The sequence below is a fragment of the Heloderma suspectum genome, chromosome 7 (genome assembly GCF_057233095.1).
Source record: "Heloderma suspectum isolate Gila_16-S chromosome 7, 16-S_ref, whole genome shotgun sequence".
Lineage (NCBI taxonomy): Eukaryota > Metazoa > Chordata > Lepidosauria > Squamata > Helodermatidae > Heloderma > Heloderma suspectum.
The window spans coordinates 121,436,279-121,462,474 of NC_139464.1; the positions used below are offsets into that span (position 1 = coordinate 121,436,279).

At 46.0% G+C, this 26,196-nt stretch overlaps 1 protein-coding gene across 4 annotated transcripts in view; it reads left to right on the forward strand.

Annotated features, from left to right (window-relative positions):
- Positions 1 to 26,196, forward strand: part of FBLN1 (fibulin 1) — a 103,887-nt gene that overhangs the window by 38,206 nt on the left and 39,485 nt on the right. For all 4 annotated transcript variants that reach the window (XM_084811310.1, XM_084811312.1, XM_084811311.1 and 1 more), the window contains 9 exons: positions 1,609 to 1,668; positions 2,328 to 2,429; positions 2,968 to 3,105; positions 5,992 to 6,129; positions 6,388 to 6,531; positions 11,029 to 11,157; positions 18,234 to 18,359; positions 20,356 to 20,475; positions 23,675 to 23,806. In XM_084811310.1, coding sequence (XP_084667436.1) covers positions 1,609 to 1,668; positions 2,328 to 2,429; positions 2,968 to 3,105; positions 5,992 to 6,129; positions 6,388 to 6,531; positions 11,029 to 11,157; positions 18,234 to 18,359; positions 20,356 to 20,475; positions 23,675 to 23,806 — 1,089 coding nt within the window. The remainder of the gene's footprint in view (positions 1 to 1,608; positions 1,669 to 2,327; positions 2,430 to 2,967; positions 3,106 to 5,991; positions 6,130 to 6,387; positions 6,532 to 11,028; positions 11,158 to 18,233; positions 18,360 to 20,355; positions 20,476 to 23,674; positions 23,807 to 26,196) is intronic.

Consider the following 26,196-nt stretch of genomic DNA (forward strand, 5'->3'; position numbering starts at 1 on the left):
TCCCCAATGTGTGCCCTTTTGCCTTGAGAAGCCAACATCTCCAATGCTGGAGTGCAGCATCTGAAGGCTTCCCATGAAAGCAGCCCAGCCCTGCAATTTTGCACCATTCCAGCACTCTGGCACGGAATTATTGCTTCCAACCACCCTTTCTACCCACCTTTCTCCTTCTTCCTGCTCACAATGAGATGAGAAGCTCCCACGATCTCGAATGCTTGCTCCTGCGACTTTACATAACAACAGAAAAACTACGGAACATCAAAGAAGCCCAGCATTGAGATAGCAATTTCACGGAGAAGCGAAAGAGTGCTTTAGGGCAAGTTATTAAAGTTAGCCTTTAACCCTTTAAACACTTTAATGCTTTAGCATTTACTGTGGTTATATGGAGATCTGTTAAATGGAGGGGAGCATGATTTATTTCTTACTTCTGAGTAAGCATGCACAGAAGGGGGTTGCTTTACAGAGAGTCTCATCCAGCATTGGAATATGTTGAAGATTCACTGTGGGGGAGTGAGATTTATTTCTTACTTATGAGTAAACATGCACAGAAGGCGGGGGGAGTTATATTGCTCCTGCAGTAGGCTTCGAACTCTTAATTTAGAGGTGCCAAGATAGTGATAAATCAGATCCAGGTTTACTTACAAGGACATACTTTATTGAGTACAATCAGCATACAGGTGTACCCAATGGTTGGATCAGACAGCTTCTCTGAACCGAGAGCCATGGGGTAAAATGAGTTTTATACCATACATGTTAGCAGTGAGGCAGCATGACAACAGCAAGCATTAATTAGCATTCATTCCCAGCATAGACTAACAGTGCTTGTTCAGAACAAAACTTTCCCAGCACAGACACCTGGAGCTTGGCATAAACATAGCCTCACTTCCCAGGCACATCCTAGGCCCTGATAAGATACTAGCCTTGGTTGGCAGGAGAGAATGTGCTGAGGCCGCTGCTATCGACCTTTGACTCATCTCATATTCTCCGAAGACCACGAGCAAGGAAATTGCACTAATAATGAACCTAAGCAAAGCATTACAGATCTCTAGGCCCCTCTAACACTACAGGTGACTTGGTTACGCTCCTGTGGCCATTACAGAGATATGGGAAAAACTACTTCATTTGGGGAAACAAGGGGGAATGGGCCATCCCACCCCCTTGACCACATCACTCCCAGGTCACAAAGGCATGCACAGGATTTAATCTGGGATGGGGGCATGGCACACTATGGCAAAACTGCCAGGGAGCCATTTTAAGTAAAAAAAAAAGTCAGAGTAAAAGGAGTTTCAGACAATGCAGCTTTTCAAGAGGGAAGCGGCTGGTTGGCAGCGGATTGGTGATGACGTCATCTGTTGCGAAGGACCTCAGACTGCTGGAACGTTGCACCAAATCACTCATGAAGACGGCCCCCAGGAGAGAATGCCAGGCAGAATTCTCTATGTAGCAATTCCCAACAGTCATAAATGGTTATACATAAATTTCAAGTTTAAAACTAAATAATAAAAAAGACAGATCAAGAAGACCCAGTCTAAGCAATGGGACAGAAAGCCATATCATTTTAAGAACTTTGGCCTTTCTCTCTCTCTCCTCAATGTCTGTTTGTTTCTTTAGATTCAGTATCACCAGTGGAAGTTGACCCTGAAGATATATACCTGAATGATCGCTGCAGAGGTGAGCTAATTCATAAGCAGGGAATGGGAAGGCAGAGAGAGAACAGCAAGTTGACTAAAGCCAACTGCTGAGTGTGGCGGAGGTGAGATTGGAGTTAGGAGTTTCCAAGCTCACCGTTAACCACTATAATGCACCAGCTGTACACATTTGTCCACTCCGCGTAGTTGGACCTAAGTCTGCCATTCTTAAGCTTTTAATCAAGCTTCCCTTTGCTGGTCAAGTGGGCAGTGTTACGGGAGACATTTTATTGTCTCATCTAGAGATAGGTTTTCCACAGTAGTTTAGCTCTGCCATTAACTGGCTGTGCATGTAAACCAAATTGTATGTTTGCTATCATCAGTATGTATAAATCAGTAGTGTTAGCTATGCCTAGTGGTCTCTTTCCTTTGTGGGAAATGTTCCAGCTCCTTGGTTTACTTTAAGTGAATAATGAAAACTAAAGATTACATGCAACCTTGACAGCACAGAGTATTCTGCTCTGGTTTTGAACCACTAATTTCTAGTAAATCATTCATTTTCTCCAGCAGAAATTAATGGAAGATACGGTAGCGGCAAAGATTAAATGTTTGATGTTCATCTTAGGCTTTTTCATGACAAACCTTTAAAAAGAATGAAATACCTTTCACTATCATCCTGCACAACTCTCCTTGGTTTCATAGGAGGTGGTCCTTGCACCCAGCAATGTAGGGATACAGGATCCAGTGTCCTCTGTTCTTGCTTTATGGGCTACCAGCTTCAGCCTGATGGTTTCACTTGTGAAGGTAAAGAAAGATGGTTGTTTGCTTTGCTTTTGGGGTGCGTGTGTGGGGGTGTTTTTTTTCGCCAATTAGCCCTAGTTATATTCTAGCTGTTCAAGCACTCCTAGTTAGTAAGCTGCTCGCAGCACTATTTTGGAGAGACAAATGTAACAGGAGCAGAACGAAGAGGGAGAGCGTATGCATCTAAGGCTTTGTCCTCAGTGAAGCAGTAATAAACCTGTATGTCAGTTACCATCCACAGGTGTGGGATCACATCACTGAAGGCAGAAGGGAGCTGCACTGACCTACCCGGATCCGGAAATGGTGTTTCTGCTCATTTCTGGGGTTACTTTTAGAACCACTAAATCCCTGTTGCCTGCCGACGCAACACAATTTAAAAGATTACTTCTGAAATAAGTTTGGTTGTTGTTGTTGTTTAAACTTTAAGGGCCTAATTAAACATGCTGTTCACTGCCTGCAACCGCGTTGAATCTTTGTCTTCCTAATGACGAGTGAATGATGGATTTGCACTTTCATACCTTTTCACCTTAATTCTTTCTAGATATTAATGAGTGTATCACTTCAGTCAACGCTTGCGCTATTGGCCAAATTTGTATCAATACACTAGGATCTTTCCGCTGTCAGCGCGAAACAAGTTGTGGGACTGGTTATGAACTAACTGAGAACAATCTTTGCAAAGGTATGCTCCAGACTTTCCCCAGGAAAAATAGATATTTGCTGAAGCGCGCTGCAGTTACAGATGATAAATCATCTTGCTTTCTTGAATTTAACTGTTAGTACCAGTTCACACAAAATGCAGCAAGCACGTTTGCCAAATATGCCCCGGTGTTTGCAGCGGTAAATGCTATGAAGTGGGAAGTGGAGACTTGTTTGCAGACTTTCTGGTATATGTGCACTGGAGAGGCCTGACTGGCTACAGCAGCCTGGTAGTGGTCCATTTTGTGTACATAAACACTTCAGGACATTTAGTGCTGCAAACCCCAGCGCGTGCGTGGCATATATGCTTGCCACAGAAAGGGCAAAACGAGATGTTTGACAATGTGTACTCTAGGCAGCACTGAACTATTGGCAAGTGGCGGGGTAAGGATGTGGCACAATTTAAGGATGTGGAACAACCGATAGAGGGAGCTTCCTCTGCACCCTCTTCCTCTAGCCCTTCTCTCTCCCAGCTGGAGTAAGGAGGAGGCCTCAACAGCATGGCCTGGCTCAGTCGTAAGGACCAACTGTGGGTTAAACAATCCATAGTTAGTTGGGGCTTCTCAGGAGTGAGTGAGCATACTGCCTCCTGCTTGCCCCTTTGATGCGACGTGTGAACACAGAACTCTGGGTTGTTGAGGGGCAAAAGGGCTTTTTTCTGCTGTGGCACCCCAGTTGTGGGATGGATGCCTTCCCCTTGGAGACCCGACTGGTGCAGACACTGGTTTCATTTCGGTGCCATGTTAAAACATGGCTTTTTGCCAAAGGCTTTGAAGGCGAATTGGATTCCCTGAGTTTGCACACTGCTTTAACTGTATTATTGTTTTAGATTTTAAATTGGTATTAGCTAGCTTAATAATCTAATATGTTTTTAGCTAGCTTAATAATTTAATACGTTTTTAGCTATTTCAATGTTTTATTGTTTTACACTGTTTAAATTGATTCTATCTGATGCCACCCTGAGATCCTAATGATATAGGGCAGGATACAAATGTTTTAAATAAATACATAAATAAAAGACCCAGAGTTTGAACTCATGGTTTGCTGTTGAGTTAAAACTCTAGGTTGTTTGTCCCGCAATTCTGGGTTTGCACACCACATCTGACAACCGAGTAATGGGGTGTTCCTGGGTTGTTTGAGAAACCAGTTGCACCGTGGAAGTGGCGAGTGTGTGACAGGCCCTGCCAATTCCTGGGTTGCACTTGTCCTATCACAAATGTAAAAGCATCTAGTATATAAATTAATATCTTGGTAGTCGAATGTCTTTTGAGAGTTAATAGTTTGTATTGGTTACTTATTTTTATTTATTATTACATTTATGGCTTAGAGATCCAGTGTGGTCTAATGCATAATGTTAGACTTAGACCTGGAGAGCTTGGGTCCAAGTTCCATCTCAATTATGCTGTGGGTGTCCTGCAGAAATCACTTCAGGTGTGATCCTGCGGAAGTTGAGAATTTTTAAGTTTCAAGAATAAAATACATGCTAAACGTCCTCCCTAGTAAATGAATGGTCTTCAAAGTGTTTAATTTTAGCTAGATCATTTCATGTATCTCATTCATTCATTTTAATATAATAAATGAATGAATGTATCTCTGTTTCTTTAATATTTGTATAATAGTGACCTACTTTACCTAAATTGTTTTTGTCTGGATCAATGAGATAGAGATTGTAAGAACTTGGCATATCTAAAAATGCTATTGTTGTATCCGATGGTGTCTTTGCACTAGTGGAAAGTATCTCCATTCATGCAAGGTGGACATCCTTTTTTGCCAGTCCCCCAATTCACTGCAGCCCCCCACATCCCCACAAGCATTGCTCCTGTGGATTGGGGGACCCCGTGGAACAGTATGGGATACGCTGCAAAGGGCTGCAATACGTAGGAAGGAATTAATAAAAATTGGATGCTCTGCCTTGTATGAGCGTAAGTGCTTTCTGCGAGTGCAAAGCCACCACTAGATACAACCATACACACACACACACACACATACATACATACATATATATATATATATATATATATATGAATTATCAATGGACCCTTCTCCACTTCCATTAAAGTTGTTTTTGGTCATCAAACATATTTAATAAAATGATGACATTTAATAGGCTGCCTTTATTGTAATGGCATTCAATTAGAAGTAATTTTCCAAATGTGTTCCTAGTGCAGGAACTGAGTTTAGGTATAACTGCACTACAAACTTATATTGGTTTTATACGTTTAAGCGTCATAGCTTTTCCCAAAGAGCCCTGGAAATCGTAGTTTGGTGTGGATGTGGAGAATTCCACTGGAGTTCCCTCGTTCCCATCACAGAGTTGCCATTCCTGGGGCAGGGCAGGTGGAGGTGTGAGGAGGGAATGGAATGATTAAACCCGGTCCCGATCCCATGCTTCTCTCATAGCACCAATGCAGGGGCTAAGGGGGCAATCGGCAGGCAGGATGGAGCGTGTGACTCTTCTCTGCCTGACAGTCCTCCCCTGCGAATGTTCTTCACAGCATTTTTGAATTCCTTTTCCCCCAAGTGGGCTCTGCATCCAGGTGTGAGCCCGTTTGGATGAAAAATGGCCTTGGGAACATTTGCCAAGGATAACTGGCAAGAGGGAATCGGCAGGAAGCGCCCTCCCACCGCCTGCCCGCTACAAGAGCCCCCGCCCCCCGCGTTCCTGTGATATGGGCAAATATGGGATGGGGACCGTCCCTGCCTTTGCTGCGATAAGATCTAGCTGTGCCCTAAGCCTGCGGCGTAGAGACCCCCTTTGAATGCAAACACGTTTGGTCTGGCCTGCTTACATGTTGCTTGTGTCTGAAGCGTGACGAGACGGCTCCACAAGACCTTCCGCTAACAGATTCTTTCTTTTGTGACGTACCAGATATTGACGAGTGTGAGACTGGTACTCATAACTGCCTCCCCGATTTTATCTGTCAGAATACTCCAGGATCCTTCCGTTGCCGACCCAAGCAACAGTGCAGGAGCGGCTTCATACAAGATGCGCTAGGCAACTGTATCGGTAAGGCATGTTGCTGCACCTGGAAGCCTGTCATCAGTGGACCGGAGGGGTTTGAGCCTCCCCGTCCCTCCTGAACACATAGCTGCCCCATTTTGTCCCTTGAGAATATCCTCCGTGGACGATGTTGCTGCTGTTGCATGTGCTCTGCCTTTTCCAAGGAACATGTTCAGTTACGGCTTTAAGGACAGTGTTTCTTCCCGTAAGCATCTGCACATTGAGAAGCATTTCGTTTTTAATTTAATGTTTGTCCCATTGCAGATATTAATGAATGCCTCAGTGCCAATGCTCCTTGTCCCACTGGGCAAATGTGCATCAACACAGATGGCTCTTACGCTTGCCACAGAAATGTGCCAAACTGTGGGCGAGGCTACCATCTTAATGAAGAAGGGACAAGATGTGTAGGTCAGTACCAACGGTCCACTTAGCCCTGTGTCCTCTCTCAGCTCGCGTTATTTATTTATTTATTTATTTATTTATCACTACATTTCTGTCCCGCCTTTCCTCCAGTGAGCATGCATGGTTCTCTCTCTCCACCCCACCTCGCCCCCGCTCCCATTTTATCCTCATGACAACCCTGCAAGGTAGATGAAGTTGAGAGATAGTGACTGGCCCAGAATCACCCATTGAGATTCACAGCTCAGTAAGGATTTGAACCTGGGTCTCCCCGGTCATCCCAGTCCAACACTCTAACCACTACTTATTATTTGTATTTATTTATTTATTTATATCGTTTTTAATTCCACCCTATATCATTAAGATCTCAGGGTGGTGTACAGATAAAATCAATTTGAACAGTCTAAAACAGTAAATAATTTAAACAGCTAAAACATATTAAATCATTAAACAAGCTAATAATTTCGCCCGCAAAGGCTTTGGTGAAAAGCTATGTTTTTACTTGGCGTCAAAATGAGACCAGTGGCTGCGCCAATCGGGCCTCCAAGGGGAGGGCATTCCACAACTGGGGTGCCACAGCAGAGAAGGCCCTCTCCCACATCCCACTGTAGTGTATGTGGTGGGATGCAGAGGAGGTGGGATGCACTGGTGGGATGCAGAGGAGGGCCCCTCCAACAGCTCTGAGTCTTTGGCCAGGCATATATAGGGAGAGGCACTCCCTCAGATATCGAGGTCCCAAGCTGTTTAGGGCTTTAAATGTCATCACCAGAACCTTGAATTCTGACCAGAAGCGTATTGGCAGCCAGTGCAATTCCTTTAGAACCGGTGTTAGGTGATCTTTATGAGATGTTCCCATCAGCGGTCTAGCTGCTGCATTTTGCACTAGCTGCAACTTCCGAGTCATCTTCAAGGGCAGCCCCACGTAAGGTGCATTGCAGTAGTCTAATCGGAAAGTTAACCAGCACATGTACTACTGTGGCTAGGTTATCCCTGTCCAGGAAAGGCCGTGGCTGGCGGATCAGCCAAAGCTGGCTCCACTACACCACACTGCCCCTCTGGGTGCCTCTGGAGAACTTACAAATGGTGGTGATGGCCTCCCATGTTTTTACTCCCCAATACCTCAGTGGTGCTCAATGGATATAGTGCCTTTGAACACTGAAGTTCCATTATCTATCATGTTTGTTAGCTGTCGATAAACCTGTTCTCATGAAATTGTATATATTTAATAGCCATTATATTTTAAACCACCGCAACAGGTAATGAATGTCATGTTAATTAGGTGTTGCATGAAGAAGTACTTAATTGTACTTTGCACGAAGAAGCAAAGCTCATACCTTCCCAATTTTATTTATTTTTTATTCCCATGTTTATAGACTAGGGTTGAGCCACAGTGGTCTGTTTAGTCTCACTGGGCTTCACCACACCAGGCTTTTTATCCCACAACTTACCGGGACTTCTGCTTCTGGGTTCTTTGTGGGATTTAAATCTGTTCTTTACACAGCTGGTTTTTCTTTTACTGCATAATGCTACCTGCCATTTACACTGCTGGGTGGAGCCTGGTGGGATGTTATCAGATGTCAGCAGCGTTGTGCGCCCTCTCTCCACCCGCTCAGGGTAGCCCCTCCACCCTCTCGGCATGAACTTTTCCATTTCAACTTCCATGCCTCCCCTTTTCACTTCCGCTGTTTCCAACCCCTGCCTTGGCAACTTCTATATACAATCCACAGTACATGTGCAACTTCAGAAATCTGCTCTCCCCCAGCCCCCATATGCCCAGGTCAAGCTCTGTCATGCTGTGCTGGTGAAATGCCGGTGTGCTATACTAGTGAAACGTTGGTATGCTGCATTTTTGAAGTTCCCTCCCCTCCACCATGTGTGCAAGCTAATATCTACCTAGGGAGGTGGTGGGCTCTCCCACACTGGAGGCATTCAAGATGAAGCTGGACAACCATCTGTCAGGGATGCTTTGACTTAGATTCCTGCATTGAGCAGGGGGTTGGGCTTGATGGTCTTATAGGCCCCTTCCAACCCTACTATTCTATAATTCTATGATTGTAAAAGCAAGCAGTAACACTTTTCTCATTTGAGTATATACTGGGAGAGGGGATTGAGTGGAAAGGGGTTGCGACATTGCAGGTATTCGGAGCAGTAGCGGTCTGTGCCATGCTGTACTAGTAAAATGCTGGTATGCCACACTAGTGATACACTGGTATATTCTGAAGTTCCCAGTGTTGTTCCCAGGAGCGGAATGGTGAAGAGCCTGGAGATCAAGGGAGGTACAGGAGAGTGACACTCCCCCCTGATCATCGTCACTAGGTGACGTCAACACCGCACTGCCCAACACCTGCTTACATGAAGCGTGTCATAGCGCAATGTCAGCAATACATGGGCGGGTGATGGCGGATCCATTGCATGGCTGCAAATAATACTGCCCTTTCTGTGTACAGAAATATCATGGGGAAAACAGGAAAAAACATAGACACAAATGGCATAGTGAACGCCATTTGCGGCCATAAAGCCCTTAGTTTTATAAATACGGCTGCATTTAGGTTAATCTAAGAGCTTTATGGCTGCAAATGGCATCCACTATGCCATTTGCATCCGGAGATCCCTAGCCAGTGATATGGCATGCCAATGGTGGCTGTATCGCCAATGATATGGAGCCAGCCATGGGGAGGATCCGGCCGAAGAGGATTCCGGCGGGAGGCAGAGGTAAGGATAGGGATGGCGGAGAATTCCGCCACGGATCTCGGTGAGGCTGAATGCCAGTGCATTCGGCCCCCCGAAACCCGAGGAAGAAGGAAGCCCCCTGCCCCCCCGCAAAAGGCGCATGAAACGAAGCATTCACCTGCTGCTGTTCGCGCTGCTCTGTGAATGGCGGCCGCGTCTGTGGCTGCCTTTCGCTTCACCATTTTAGCCGTGATAGGCTACGTAAATACTTATGTAGCCTGTCATGGCTAACACAGGGATGCCGTCTGCATCACTGCGGAGGCGGTGATAGGCTACGTAAATATTTACGTAGCCTATCACGGCAAAAAAAAACGGGAACCCAAATGGCGGCGGCTACGGCGGCTGTCATTTGTGTCCCTGCGCAGCCCATCAGTGGCCGGATGTTGCTGTGGGCTGCCCCAGCCGGCGGCTCTGCGGAGTCGCCGCAGAGCAGAGCTGGCCGGCAAGGATTTCGGGGGGAGGGACGGAGCACCTCCCCCCCCCCACGGATGTATGAAACGAAAAACAGGTAAGTCGTTTCATACATCCCTAGGTAAGGGATCCTTTCTGCCATGGACTCCGGAGGCTGGATTCTGTTGAAGCCAGCCTCATTGGGGTCCGTGGCAGAATTCTCTAACATCCCTAGTGACAAAATCATTTTGATTCCACCTGGCTTTTAAGGGGTTTCAGTCTGAGAACAGAAGGTTTTAACGCCACCTGTTTGGGTTTTTATATTTTTAATTCTGTTAGGGTGCAACCCATCGGGATAGGCAGCTGCCTCCGAACTCGGAGGTGACCACCTATCCAATGCAGGGCAGCAGAAGCATGGAGGGGATTGTCCTGTCCGTGCTTCAGCTGCCCTGCATTCACGGCTAGACAGCCGATTCCAGCTGTCTAGCCACTGGAAATCGGAGCGGGGGGGCGGAGGCCGGATGATGCAGAGGAAGCGTCGGAATGGCACTTCTACCCTCCCCACCCTGGCATGCCCCCAGGAACGCCCTGTTTCCGCCACTCCACACTCCTCTTCTGAGTGCAGAGTGCAGGGCCGTTCCATGCTGCCTACAAGGCAATATGGGAGGGGTGGAGGTTGGTTCTCCAGGAACCATCCTCGGAGCGTGGGCGCCGAGGTTGGTTCCCAGGAACCGACCTACCCTGTGGCCGTCTAGCCGCTGACTAGCAGCCATAGAATTGCGCCCTCATGGTTTTAATTTTTTGTATAGGTTGCTTTTGGAAACTGCCTTGACAGCCGTTATTAAGGGCAAAAGGTGGTATCGAAATGCCTTATAAATAGATATAAATAAATACAATCAAAATAATAAGACAACAAGATGTCTTGCTATAATAACTAATAACAGACAGGTCATGAACAACTCCGAAGTCTGAAAGCTAGCCAGCAGCCAGGTACATCCCAAAAGGCCAAAACCACCCAAGAAACCCTGTTTTTGCATATCACCTTGGAAATGCAGAGAAGTGGCTAGGCAAGCATCTCTGGGCAAAGAATTTGGTAGCTGTGATGCCATCGCTAAGAGAGCCCTAGATCACACAAGCTCCCGCTAAGCATCAGGGTTTTCTTCAAAAATGTTCTTGGTGTATTGTGCCTACATACAGTCGTGAGGCGAGTTGGGAAACTCGGGGGGAAAACGCTGAAGTGCAAAACACACCCACACGTGTGCCAGTTCTCTGGGCTAGAGCCTAATTCTACATTGTTGAGCAGAACACCGCCCAGTCATTTTTGATGGTCTTCACATGTCATGCTTCCACCTCAAGTTGTTTTTCTAACCTTTTCTCTTCCCCAAGATGTCGATGAATGTTTGTCACCCAATCAGCCTTGCGGAGAAGGTCACACCTGTATCAATTCTCCTGGCACCTACCGTTGTGAGTGCCGAGTTGGCTACTATTTTGATACAATCATGAGGTCTTGCTCTGGTAAGTGACGTGTATTGTCTGTCTCCACATTAATGAGACAGTCCCATGTTTACTCCAGCTTTCCAATCCTTTGAGAAAAGTTAATACAGACGCATTTTGTTTTTGTATTTGGTCATAAGGGCAGCATCTCCATGGGGCATTTACTCCAGCCCCAGCGCACCCCCAAGGCTATCAGGCCATATGACGCATGCCCTTCTCTGTAGCCAGTGTGCTTTCTCTTTCCAGAAAACCCACGTATTTCAAAGACGTTTTGTGTCGGATTTTCAGGCCGCACCGGCTTTAGTGTGGGCTGGAAGTCTGTGTGACCTCAACTGGTGATACTGGCTTTGGCATAGCCTGTGGGGAGCCGTGCTGACAGGAGAAAGAGAAAGTCATAACTGCTTTTCCAAAAGAGCGGACCTCTTTTTCTACAGCGTTGGTTTGGTGCTTTCTCTCTTTACGTGCCCTCATTCTGGGCATTGATACTGCACTTAAGGGCGGGGCTGGGAGAGGGGGAGGAAGGAAAAGTTGCTTTCATAAGCATTTTTCCGGACCTCCGAATGTGTGAAGGATCCATACTTTGTAAACATCTCTCTCTCTCCTTCTGCCAGGACCAGAGCAGCATCTGCTAGTGCTTCCCACCACCATTCACAGCACCCTTCTCTCCCTGCGGTGGCGGCGGCACCCCTAAGCCTGGGCAAAGTAATGCAAAGTTGTGCAACAAGGTTCCTCTGGAAAAGCGATATTGTGAATGACTAAGCAGCAGCAGCAGCAGCTTCTCCTATTATCGTTATTATGAGTGCTGCTGCTCTCAGTCATTCTCCACCAGGACCAGAGCAGTGTCTCCTACTATTATTAGCAGGAAGGATCAGTGCTCTCTCCTCCTTTCTCTCTTCCTTCCTTGCCCCCCTCCCGCTCAGACCACCACATCTACGGGGAGAAAGGAGAGGAAAAGAGATGCAAGAGCAGCCCTGGGCCTGCTATTATTAGTAGTAGTACTTCTGCTGCTCAGTCATTCACAGCATCAGGCCTGTTGTACACCTTTGCATTACTTCATGGGCTTAGGGGCACCACTGTGGGGAGAGAGGGCCACCGTGGAATGGGGTGGGGCATGGGGAGCCTATGTTATGTTATGTTATGTTATGTTATGTTATGTTATGTTATGTTATGTTATGTTATGTTATGTTATGTTACGTTACGTTATGTTATTTATTTTGGAAGCTTGTTGATGCCACGAAACTCTACCCACAGTGTGCCATGCAAAAGCAGTTCTTTTTTTGGAAGGGGGTACTCTGCTTTAATTGGCATGCCTGTGCCATGGGAGGAGCAAATTTGATTTCACATTAATGCAGTTTTAAACACAATCGCTTTAGAAAGTGTCTCCACATAGATAGCTGCCAGGAGACACGTACAGCGGTCATCTTGAATCGACAGATCACTCAATTCATTCTATGGCTTGGATTAGCCCACAGTTTAAACAGACAATAGTTTGGCACTTTACAACTCCTTAGCCATAGCCAGTTGGTACATTTTCCCAGGGCTTCTGGTTTAGGCATCGTGGTTCCATCAATTATAAATTTTAATGGCAGTAGCTTTTTCTATAGAAGGTCATTTTCCCTGATTTTAATGATAGGTGAGAATGATAGGAAGTGCACAGATAGGTTTTGACCCCATAAACACTTATCTGGGGGTAACTCACCTGTTCACGACAGCCATGGTGAGGCTGTGATGCAACCTGGTGCCCACAGGCATTGCAGCTCGTCATGGGTTAAATAACTCACGACAAACCACGGCCCTGTCGTCTGAATCCAGTCAATGGGGCTTACTTCTGAATAGACATGCATAGATTGCAGTGTTAATTTGCCCTCGTTCTTTTTTATTTTGTTTTTTTTTTTAATGGTGCTAAATATATTCAGTGGTTTAGAGACCCTGGTTCTAGTCCTCACTCACTCGGCCATGGAACTCACTGGGTGACTTTGGGCAAGTCCCAGACTCTCAGGCCAACCTACCTCACAGGGTTGTTGTCGTGAAGATATAATGGAGAGGAGAAGGATTATTTATGTATGCCACTTTGGGTTACTTGAAGGAAAAAAGGCGGGATATACATGCAATAAATACATAAATGTATTTGGACTCAATGGTCTTGTAGGCCCCTTCTAACCTTACTATTCTATGATTCTATGAAATACATTGTTGTTCAGTCGTTAAGTCATGTCCGACTCTTCGTGACCCCATGGACCATAGCATGCCAGGCCTTCCTGTCCTCTGCTTTCTCCCGGAGTGTGCTCAAGTTCATATTTATTGCATCGGTGATGCTATCTAGCCATCTCATCCTCTGCCGTCCCCTTCTCCTTTTGCCTTCAATCTTTCCCAGCATCAGGGTCTTTTCCAGGGAGTTTTCTCTTCGCATTAGGTGGCCAAAATATTTGAGCTTCAGCTTCAGTATCTGTCCTTCCAATGAGCACTCAGGGTTGATTTCCTTTAGGATTGACTGATTTGACCTCCTTGCAGTCCAGGGGACTCGTAAGAGTCTTCTCCAGCACCACAGTTCGAAAGCATCAATTCTTCGGCACTCAGCCTTCCTTATAGTCCAGCTCTCACAGCCATACGTTGCTACTGGGAAAACCATAGCTTTAATTATACAGACCTTTGTCGGCAAGGTGATGTCTCTGATTCTTACTATGCTGCCTAGGTTTGCCATAGCTTTCCTCCCAAGGAGCAAGCATCTTTTAATTTCATGGCTACAGTCACCGTCTGCAGTGATCTTGGAGCCCAAGAAAATAAAATCAGGCATTGCTTCCATTTCTTCCCCTTCTATATGCCAGGAAGTGATGGGGCCAGATACCATAATCTTAGTTTTTGTAATGCTGAGTTTCAAACCAGCTTTTGCACTCTCCACTTTCACCCTCAACAAGAGGCTCTTTAGATTCTCTTTGCTTTCTGCCTTTAGGGTGGTATCGTCTGCGTATCTGAGGTTGTTGATAATTCTCCCAGCAAACTTAATTCCGACCTGTGATTCATCCAACCCAGCGTTTCTCATGATGTACTCTGCATATAAGTTAAATAAGCAGGGCGACAATATGCAGCCTTGTCGTACTCCTTTCCCAATTTTGAACCCATCGGTTGTTCCATGTCCGGTTCTTACTGTTGCTTCTTGACCCTCGTACAGGTTTCTCAGGAGACAGGTAAGGTGGTCTGGTACTCCCATCTCTTTAAGAATTTGCCACGGTTTGTTGTGATCCACACAATCAAAAGCTTTAGCGTAGTCAATGAAGCAGAAATGGACGTTTTTCTGGAATTCTCTTGCTTTCTCCATGATCCAGCGAATGTTGGGGATTTGAACTCTAGTTCCTTTGCCTCTTCGAAACCCAGCTTGTACTTTCGGTAGTTCTCGGTTCACATACTGCTGAAGCCTAGCTTGTAGGATTTTGAGCATCACCTTGCTGGCATGTGAAATGAGCGCAATTGTGCGGTAGTTTGAACACTCTGTGGCATTGCCCTTCTTTGGAATTGGAATGTAAACATACCTTTTCCAGTCTTGTGGCCACTGTTGAGTGTTCCAAATTTGTTGGCATATTGAGTGCAGCACTTTAACAGCATCATCTTTTAGGCTCTTAAATAGCTCAGCTGGAATACTGTCATCTCCGCTAGCGTTGTTGTTACTAATGCTTCCTAAGGCCCACTTGACTTCACTCTCTAGGATGTCCGGCTCAAGTTCAGTGACCGCACTATCATGGCTATCAGGGACATTCAGATCTTTCCTGTATAGTTCTTCTGTGTATTCTTGCCACCTCTTCTTCATCTCATCTGCTTCTGTTAGGTCCCTGCCTTCTTTGTCTTTTATCATGCCCGTCTTTGCACAAAATGTTCCCTTGAGATCTCCGATTTTATTGAAGAGATCTCTAGTCTTTCCCATTCTATTGTTTTCCTCCATTTCTTTGCATTGTTCATTTAAGAAGGCCTTCTTGTCTTTCCTTGCTGTTCTCTGGAACTCTGCATTCAGTTGGGTATATCTTCCCCTTTCTCCCTTGCTTTTCGCTTCCCTTCTTTCCTCAGCTACTCATCAGACAGCCACTTGGCTTTCTTGCATTTCTTTTTCTTTGGGATGGATTTAGTTGCTGCCTCCTGAACAATGTTACGGACCTCCGTCCATAGTTCCTCAGGCACTCTGTCTATCAGGTCTAAGCCCTTAAATCTATTCCTCACCTCCACTGTATATTCATAAGGGATATGATTTACGTCATACCTGAATGGATTAGTTGTTTTGCCTATGTTCTTCAATTTAAGCTGAAATTTTGCAACAAGAAGCTCATGATCTGAGCCACAGTCAGCTCCAGGTCTTCTTTTTACTGACTGTATGGAGCTTCTCCATCTTTGGCTGCAAAGGATATAATCAATCTGATTTCGATATTGACCATGTGGTGATGTCCATGTGTAGAGTCGCCTCTTGTGCTGTTGGAAAAGGGTGTTTGCTATGATCAGCGTGTTCTTTTGGCAAAACTCTATTAGCCTTTGTCCTGCTTCATTTTGCACACCAAGGCTATGCTTGCCTGTTATCCCAGTGATTTCTTGACTTCCTACTTGAGCATTCCAGTCCCCTATGATGAAGAGGACATCTTGTTTTGGTGTTAGTTCTAGAAGGTGTTGTAGGTCTTCATAGAACCGATCAACCTCAGCTTCTTCAGCCTCAGTGGTTGGGGCATAGACTTGAATTACTGTGATACTGAATGGTTTGCCTTGGATTCGTACTGAGATCATTCTGTCATTTTTGAGATTGTACCCCAGTACTGCTTTTCCCACCGTTTTGTTGACTATGAGTGCTACTCCATTTCTTCTAAGGGATTCTTGCCCACAGTAGTAGATATGATGGTCACCTGAATTAAATTCGCCCATGCTTGTCCATTTTAGTTCACTGATCCCCAAGATGTCGATGTTCAATCTTGCCATCTCATGTTTGACCACCTCCAGCTTACCTTGATTCATTGATCTGACATTCCAGGTTCCTAAACAATATTGTTCTTTACAGCATCGGATTTTCACCACCAGACACATCCACAGCTGAGTGTCCTTTCGGCTTTGGCCCAGCCGCTTCACTCTTTCTGGCACTACTTGGAAATACCCTCCGCTCTTTCCCAGTAGTATACTGGACACCTTCCGACCTGAGGGGCTCATCTTCTGGCGTCATATCTCTTAGCCTTGTGATACGTTCCATGGGGTTTTCTTGGCAAGAATACTGGAGTGGGTTGCCATTTCCTTCTCCAGTGGACCACATTTTGTCAGAACTCTCTGCCATGACCTGTCCGTCTTGGGTGGCCCTGCACGGCATAGCTTATGGCTTCACTGAGTTACGCAAGCCCCTTCGCCACAACAAGGCAGTGATTCATGAAGGGGATGAAATACATACATAAATAAAATAAATATTTAGGTCACAATCCTATGCATATTTAGACAGAAAAAATTCCTAAAACTCCCAGCATGCTGGGAGTTCTAGGACTTTTTTCTGTCTAAACATGCGTAGGATTGCACCCTTAAAATATTTTCCTATTTTCCTTATTTTTACCCTCTTTATCCTAAAGTCTCACAGTGGCAGACAGCATTAAGATTTTCGTTATCAGAAAATGTTAGGCTTATAAGATTCTCTTCAGAAAAGAGGCTGAAAATGGGTCCCTGAAATGGGGGGATTTTTTTTTTTTTTGGAAGAAGGAGTTTTAAAGGGTTTGTGAGTGAGGCAGCAGTGTCTTTTTTCTCTTTAAAAAATTTAATTCGTGTGACAAGGAGTTCCTCTCTGCAGCAGCCAGCTGTTAGCTGTCATCCCCCCTCCCCCGAATGCTCCAAGCACAGCATTGTCCCGGGGCATTCCACAGGAAGAAATGGCAGCTGCCATAAAAAATGGGCGATCCTCACCATGGAATGACATTTTTTTGTGGCAGCCACAATTTTTCCTGAATGACTGGAATGATGCTGCATATCAAGTATTCGCGGGGGGGGGGGGTCAGGGTGAGAGTCACCGAGAGGAGCTCCTTGTTGTTGTTTTAAAATAAAAAAGAGGGGGTGGGGGAAGCCACTGCTAGCAATGGTAAGCCAGCCCACCCGATGAACCCTTAAAAAAAAAGCCCCTCTGAAACCATCTCCAAAATTTTCTCCCTGCAAATGGGGTGGCAAATTGTGGGGCACGTTTTTTGCTCAGCCATAGCAACAACTACCTGTGGTGTTCCATGGAAGAAAAGGTTATCAATGGCCACCAGTCATGATGGCTATGGGGGCTTCTGATGGGGCTCTGCTTGGCCACTGTGGGAACACAATGCTGGACTAGATCAGGTCATGTGGGGCGATGCTGATTGTGCCATTCCTTCCCATACTGGCATTGGATGCTGGGGCTGGCACAGGACAGAGTGCCCTGCCATTATGGCCTGATGTGACCCATTTGTATTTCCTACAATACAAATAAGGTATGGGGCCAAACTTAGGAATACAAATAAGGTATGGCCCAGTACAAGTAAGGCATGGGGTGTGGTATGGGGTAAGGTACGGGCCCAGTACAAGTAAGGCATGGGGTGTGGTATGGGGTAAGGTATGGGCCCAGTACAAGTAAGGCATGGGGTGTGGTATGGGGTAAGGTACGGGCCCAGTACAAGTAAGGCATGGGGTGTGGTATGGGGTAAGGTACGGGCCCAGTACAAGTAAGGCATGGGGTGTGGTATGGGGTAAGGTACGGGCCCAGTACAAGTAAGGCATGGGGTGTGGTATGGGGTAAGGTACGGGCCCAGTACAAGTAAGGCATGGGGTGTGGTATGGGGTAAGGTATGGGCCCAGTACAAGTAAGGCATGGGGTGTGGTATGGGGTAAGGTACGGGCCCAGTACAAGTAAGGCATGGGGCCAAACTTAGGAACATTTTTTTTTCAGCGTAGCTATCACACTGTGTTAGTACAATATGAATTAGGCGGAAGGTAGGATAAAATGATCGGTCCAAAGCTATAATGCTGTTTGAATCATTCAGATGAAGTCGACAGTTACATTTTTTAAGAGCACCTGATGTATATGTCCTTCCCTATGAATATAAGCAGAAGTCTTCATAGCGACTCATTTATTTCCATAGACGTTAATGAATGTCGCCGATATCCTGGTCGCCTGTGTGCTCACAAATGTGAAAACACTGCTGGTTCCTATTACTGTAGCTGTACGATGGGTTTCAAACTTTCAGCCGATGGGAGGTCATGTGAAGGTAAGATGCTCTGCGTCACAAGTCCATCCTAGCTGCCACATTTACAGTGCAGTCCTACACAGGTCTGCTCTGAAGCAAGCCCCATTGAGTTTAACGGGACTTATGTCCAGGGAAGCGTGTATAGGGCTGCAGGCTTAGAGAGCCAGTGTGGTGTAACAGCTAGAAGCCAGTATCCAACCATGTTATCCCACTGGCGCAAATGATGTTGCGCTAGTGGAAACTAGGGAGGTTTCGAGCTGAGCACAAGAGGAGACTCCTACTAAAGTTATATTTGCGCAGCCATGGTTGCACAACGGGAACAGCTGTGGTTCCTTGCAAGCTGCCGTGGGTTCCTTGCAAGAGGAAAACAGGCAGGCTGTAAATGCAATGAATAAATGAATGAATGAATGAATAAGCTGTGGTCGCACAAGCGCTTGCACAGTGGGAAGATTTGGTGGAGCTCTGCTGGCGCTATTTGAGTTTGCGGAATGATACTGTTGGATGCTGCCCAGAGTGTCCGATAGGACTTGGCTATATCTCAGCCTAACCTACCTCATAGGGTTGTTGTGAGGATCAAATGGGTGGGTGCCTGGGAAGAACCACATATAGCACTTTGATCTCCTTGGAGGAAAGGCAGGATACGAACAGAATGAAATGAAACGAATGTAGAATGTAGGCACTGCACTACAGTGGTTCCGCTCCTACTTGGATGGCCGATTCCAGAAGGTGGTGCTGGGGGATTATTGCTCTGTGCCATGGCAATTGTGCCATGGGGTTCCACAGGGCTCTATTCTATCCCCCATGCTGTTTAACATCTACATGAAACCGCTGGGGGAGGTTATCCGGAGGTGTGGGCTGAGGTGACATCCATCAATATGCGGATGACACCCAGCTCTACCTCTCTTTCTCATCAAAACCAGGTGAGGCAGTGGCTGTTCTGAACAAGTGCCTGGGCACGGTAATGGACTGGATGAGGGCTAATAAACTGAAACTCAGTCCAGACAAGACGGAGGTACTGTTAGTGGGTGGTTCATCTGCCAGGCTAGGTGATATTCAACCTGTTCTGGAGGGGGTTGCACTCCCCCTAAAGGATCAGGTTCGTAGTTTGGGGGTGCTCTTGGATCCAGAACTGTCACTTGAGGCACAGGTGAACTCAGTGGCACGGAGCACTTTTTATCAGCTTAGGCTGGTATACCAACTACGCCCTTATCTGGACAGAGATAGCCTAGCTACAGTTATCCATGCTCTGATAACTTCTCGTCTGGATTACTGCAATGCGTTATACGTGGGGCTGCCTTTGAAAACAGTCTGGAAACTTCAGCTGGTCCAAAATAGGGCAGCAAGATTGTTAACAGGGACTGGCCTGCGAGCTCATATTACGCCAGTACTTTTCCAGCTGCACTGGCTGCCAGTCCATTTCCGGGCCCGATTCAAAGTGCTGGTGTTAACATTCAAAGCCCTTAACGGCTTGGGGCCAGGTTACCTGAAGGATCGCCTCCTCCCATATGTGCCTGCCCGGACCTTAAGATCATCATCAGTGGCCCTTCTCCGTGAGCCCCTGCCAAAGGAAGTGAGGCGGGTGGCTACTACGAGGAGGGCTTTTTCTGTTGTGGCACCCCGGCTCTGGAATGAGCTCCCTAGTGAGGTTCGCCTGGCGCCTACATTGTACTCCTTTCGGCGCCAGGTGAAGACCTTTTTATTTTCCCAGGCATTTTAGCTTTCTAAATTTTTATCTTTGCTGTTTTAAATCTGTATTTTAAACTCCTGTACTGCTGCTAGGTTTTATTGTGGTTGTATTGTTATATTGTGGTTTTAATGTTCTATATATTTTAAATTGTTTTATTGTGTGTTGTTTGGTTTTAGTTTTTGTGAACCGCCCAGAGAGCTTCGGCTATTGGGCGGTATAGAAATTAAATAAATAAATAAATAAATAAAATAGTTCTGCTCATAATGAGCAGGGTCGCTAAAGCTCAGGCCAACGATATTGTTTTGTGTTCATGCTTTTTGTTTGTTCCAGACTTGAATGAATGTGAAAGCAACCCCTGTAGCCAGGAGTGTGCCAACGTCTATGGCTCCTATCAGTGCTACTGTCGGAGGGGCTACCAGCTGAGCGACATAGATGGGATCACGTGTGAAGGTGAGTAGCAGTCAGCAGCAGCAGTACTGATTCAAGGCCACACGTTAAGAAGGATGCAGACCAACCGGAGAGGGTTCAGAGGAGGGCAATGAAGATGATCAGGGGACTGGAAACAAAGCCCTATGAGGAGAGACCGAAAGGACTGGGCATGTTTAGCCTGGAGAAGAGAAGACTGAGGGGAGACAGGATAGCGCTCTTCAAGTTCTTGAAAGGTTGTCACAGAGAGGAAGGCCAGGATCTCTTCTCAATCATCCCAGAGTGCAGGACACGGAATAATGGGCTCAAGTGGTAAGAAGCCAGATTCTGCCTGAACATCAGGAGAAACTTCCTGACTGTTAGGGCAAGACGACAATGCAACCAGTTACCTAGAGAGGCGGTAGGCTCTCCCACACTGGAGGCATTCAAGACAAGGCTGCACAGCCATCTGCTGGGGATGCTCTGATGGATTCCTGCACTAAGCAGGGGGTTGGACTCGATGGCCTTGTAGGCCCCTTCCAACCCTACTATTCTGTGTTTCTGTGAAGGCCACTGGTCCATCTAGGCCAGGATTATTTACTGTGACTGACAGCAGCAATCCAAGGGCTCAGGAGAGGAGCCTTTCTGAGACATCTACCTTGGATCTTTTAACTAAAGATGCTGGGGGCTGAACCTGGGAACTCCTGCATGCAAAGCATGTGCTCCGCTACTGAGCTGTGGCCCGTCCCATTCAGATGCAGGCCCAACATTGTTGTGCACTAGAGGCCACCATGTCTGAACCAGCCCTTTGCGTTGCTGGTCTTGTTGTGTGCGAAAGTCCATAAAATTTTATTTATTTTTTCATTTCATTTCATTTCTATACTGCCCGATAGCCGAAGCTCTCTCTGGGCTGTTCACAAAAATTAAAACCAAAGAGCACAGAATAAAATGATATAAAATATATAAAATATTAAAATCACAATGTAACAAGACAACCAGAACAAAACCTAGCAGCAATGCAGGGATTTAAAATACAGATTTAAAACAGCAAAGCTAAAAGTCTAGAAAGCTAAAATGCTAGAATGCTTGGGAGAATAAAAATCTCTTCACCTGGAGCTGGAAGGAATACAATGTAGGTGCCAGGCGAACCTCACTATGGAGTGCATTCCACAGCTGGGGAGCCACAGCAGAAAAGGCCCTCCTCCTAGTAGCCACCCACCTCACTTCCTTTGGCAGGGGCTCATGGAGAAGGGCCACTGAGGATGATTTTAAGGTCTGGGCAGGCACATATGGGAGGAGTTGATCCTTCAGATAACTTGGCCCCAAGCCGTTTAGGGCTCTGAATGTTAATACCAGTACTTTGAATCGGGCCCAGAATTGGACTGGCAGCCAGTGCAGCTGGAAAAGTACTGGCGTAATATGAGCTCATTGGCCAGCCCCTGTTAACAATCTTGCTGCCCTATTTTGGACCAGCTGAAGTTTCCGGACCGTTTTCAAAGGCAGCCCCACGTATAACGCATTGCAGTAATCCAGACGAGAAGTTATCAGAGCATGGATAACTGTAGCAAGGCTGTCTCTGTCCAGATAAGGGCGTAGTTGGTATACCAGCCTAAGCTGATAGAAAGTGCTCCGTGCCACTGAGTTCACCTGTGCCTCAAGTGACAGTTCTGGAAAGTAGAAATCCTGCTACTTTTCAAATGAGCATAAGAACACACTTCAGCTGTGGGGCAAAATAGCATGCTCGTAATGACCAGATTCTGTTAGAAGTATGGGGCTGTAGAGATATGCAAATGCTCCCTGAAAATATTGCAGCCCTCAATGATACTCTTTTACCTTCCTTCAAAATTCTGCAGGTGTTTTGCCTGAGCAAAATCTTCCCAATTTACGTCACGTTTTGCTTTAGGTGAAATTCAGTGGCAGGTTAGAGAGGTGTCAACCCCTTGAGAAATTATACTAATCTCACCAACATTCTTTAAATTTCCTTCCAAATTCTCACAGACGTTTCCCCTAAGCACAATTCTCTTAATTTGCATTGAATTTGCTGACACTTCTATTTCTTAGGAACATATTAATGTGCATTTGGCGTATTTGCCATCTTTCCAGAGCAACAACAGCTCCGGAAGGCTCCTTCGCTATCACTGACATAACCCTTTAGGATTTCCCAGTGGTGATACTTGAGGACTTTTGCAAGGCTTACAGTAACAAAGCATGCATCAGCAAACTCAATGGACAATTATTAGTGAAGGGCTTTCCTCGCCTAGTGAATTACCTGTACTTACCCACTGCATAAGGATAAGCTTTCAGCAACTTAAGAGACAATCTAAACATTGAGCTTTCAGGCAAGTTAAAGTGCACGTAGCCACCAGATTTTGCTCAGAGTGGAATTGGGCAGCAGAGTTCAAGTTCCTCCCAGTGGAATTTCTGTGGGAATCCACCAACATTCACTGCTGGTTTGGAGAATTCAGGCATGAGCTGTTGTAGTCTCTGGCAAAGATTTAGGAAAGCTCAGGCTATACATAGCCCTCTTGTGCTTAGGCTATACCTACATAGAAATCTCACATAATGGAGCTTATGGGGCAGGGGTTACAAACAGGGATGAAATTTCTTTCAGAATCTGCTGAGGCTCCCTGAACATCTTGGAATTTGGGGGCACCAGTGTTGGAAAGTCTGATGTGACTTACAGCAGAGTTGCTTCATACAGAGAAAGCGTGGCAACACAACATTTAGTACCGGAGGCAATAAACTCAGGCTAGAGCCAGTTTAGAAGAAGTTCATATCAACTTACTTCATTTGTCCTTTTATACACCTCATCAGAGAAGGCTATCTAACACTGTTTACCCACAAGCACCCCCTAAAGCTGGGTGTGTGAGTGTAAGTAAGTGAAGGCATGAGATAGGGTTACTTGCTTCCTCTCTGGAGAGACTGCATGGCACTGCTGCAGAGGAAGGAGGAGGAAAAGGAGGAAGAGGAAGGGTAGGGAGCAGGAAATAGGAACTGATTATGCTATAGGAGATTCTCTATCATCCCCTAGTGACTGGAAGCATGCAGAGTTGTTCTTATTATCCAGCAGCCAGTACTATATATCAGTGGGATTCTAAGGTCTGACTTCACCCATTGCTTAAGTCAGTAAAATGTTACACGTACTCAAGCCCTAAGTCATCCATTCTGGGTGAGTGAAAGGGTCTTGCAATAAGGCAGTGAATTGCCTCTGTTGTGCTTGCTAATCTTTGAACATGCTTTTCAGATATTGATGAATGTGCTTTACCCACTGGAGGACATATCTGTGCCTATCGATGCATTAATGTTCCAGGGAGCTTTCAGTGTACGTGCCCCTCTTCTGGTTACAAATTGGCCCCCAATGCACGGAACTGTCAAGGTATGTTGAAAATATAACTGCCCAAATGTGATGTTCATAAGCATGAAGAGCCTGTGCTTGTGGTCTAGAAAAAGCAGAATTATAAAGCTATTCTAATGTTCTGTTACAAAGTGAAGTGCATATGGGAAATGTGTTTTGTCAAGTTGTGACATGTGAAGCAGATGTATTTATTTAATTAAAATATTTCTGGGCCACCTTTCAGGACAGGAGCCCTCCCAAGGCAATTTACAACAGTAAAATGGACTGATACCATTTCATAAAAACAGCAGTCTAAAGAGACAACAACAACAACACCACACACACACACACACACACACACACACTATCAGGGGAAGGTCAGAGTAAGCAAGCAGGTTTTCAGAGTCTTCCTAAAAGTCTGCAGTGTTGAGGCCTGACAGACCGCCAAGGACAATCCATTACAGAGGTGTTGGGCCATTGTGGAAAGGCTCTCTGTTGTCTACTTACCCACCTAACTGCCCTCAAAAGTGGGCAAGCGAGAAAGGTGTGGGTAGGCTAATATGGGTGAAGACAGTCCTTCAGGTAATTTGATCCCAAACCATTTAAGACTTATTCGATCCACCCTGGCTACTCGGAAGTCTCCGAACCCGGGGTCTTACCAGTATCCAGTGCAGAGTGGAAGGCACGTTGCACCCTCCTGCTCTACAGTTTTGCGAGATGGGAGTTTTCACCCATCTAGAGGAGGCTTCGGGGAAGGGGAGGGAAGGAGGCTGGGGCAGCTGGGGATAGTGCGTATCCTCCCCTCCCCAGTCTCCTCCCCTCCCTGCCCGCTGGCACGCTCCTTTCACCCCTGTTTGAGCTCACATTTGCAAGCTCGTACAGGCAGCTGGTGCGGTTTTCTCCACACTGGCTGCATAGGGGCGGGGAGCTCAGACTCCTGGGTCCAAGGTTGGAGTGCTGTCTCCAGCCTCAGATCCAGGAATCTGAAATATCCTATGGCCTCAGGCGCTGCCTAGGGGCCATAGGATTGCTCCCTGAAGGTTAAAAGCAGTGCTTTAGATTGGGCTAGTGCAGTATAGGTGACTTATGATCTGACTGCCTCGCCCCAACAGCACTCAGGTGGCCACATTCTGCAGGTATTTCTTCCCAGTTCTTTCTTGGTTGGAGGATTCCTACTTTCTCCCCATCCATATTCATTCGCCCCACATCTCTGAGGGCTAAACCTTCCAGGATGTGGAACGAGGCAACTGTGTTATGTTGTTTGCCATGAAAGACTAGTAAATATGTCAGTTACTTAATTTATCATTATTATTTTACCATGGAGAGGTGTTTATTTGGATTTTCCACCAAAGCCACCAAAATCTCTTGTGCCATCAGTACTCCCTCTTTTTCTGGCAGTTTCTCTCTCCTTTTCAGGGGAAAAATCCCCTTTTGCTTCTCTTTTTGCACTGTCCAATAATCTCGTCCTTCGGAGGGAAGCCAACAGTCAGAATTAACATCGTTTCAAACACATCTTATACTTGCAATCTTGGGGTTTGGTCCCAGACTGTGGGTTAAGATACCAAGCTAGCAAGGTTGCTCTGGGGGGCTATATTAGTTGCCAAATGTATGGATAGTCTTCTGGCACTGGACGTTGACTCCTGTAGCGGAACGGTAGGTGGAACTGTTAGTCCAAACCACACATGCACCAGTACTATTCAGTAAAGAGAGGAATCCCAAGACATTTCATGGAGTTTGACAAAACGGTCTCATCATTTTGGGCGATGTTATCCCAAAGTGACTCCCAAAGTTCACTATCCAAACACTGCTTCACAGGCCTCCTGAATTTAGGGACCTCGTGCCTTCTCCCGAAGGCTATATCAGTACTGGCGTGTTTTGCATATGGGTTTTTGTTGTTGTTGTTGTTGTTGTTGTCACTGGCAATAGCATGGGAAGCTTGTTCAGTTCATCTTATTACTTGTTCCTGACTGTCCTTGTTTAGGACTCTCCCTCCCTCCCTGCTCCCCCACACGGAACTGAGGACCAGCTCTTGTCTTTTCACCTGAAAGGGAGCACCTCATTAATCCAAAGTAACATCTCCATGACCCGGTTCGCATGTAATTAACCCACCATTTGCCACAGTGCATACCGGCAGCATTCCACTGCCGTTTTGAATATTCAACACCCAATCAAGCCAATGAGGAGTTGCTATTTGACATCCAAACTTGGACAGTATAGGTTAATCCTGGGTTAAACAAAACACACTTAACTTACAATTAGTAGTTATGTTGTTTAACCCACAGTTAACCTATAGTGTTTATTTATTTATTTTTATTGCATTTATATCCCGCCCTTTTTTCCTCTTGCAAGGAACCCAAGGCGGCTTACATTATCCCCCTCCTCTCTATTTTATCCTCACAACAACCGCCCTGTGAGGTAGGTTGGGCTGAGAG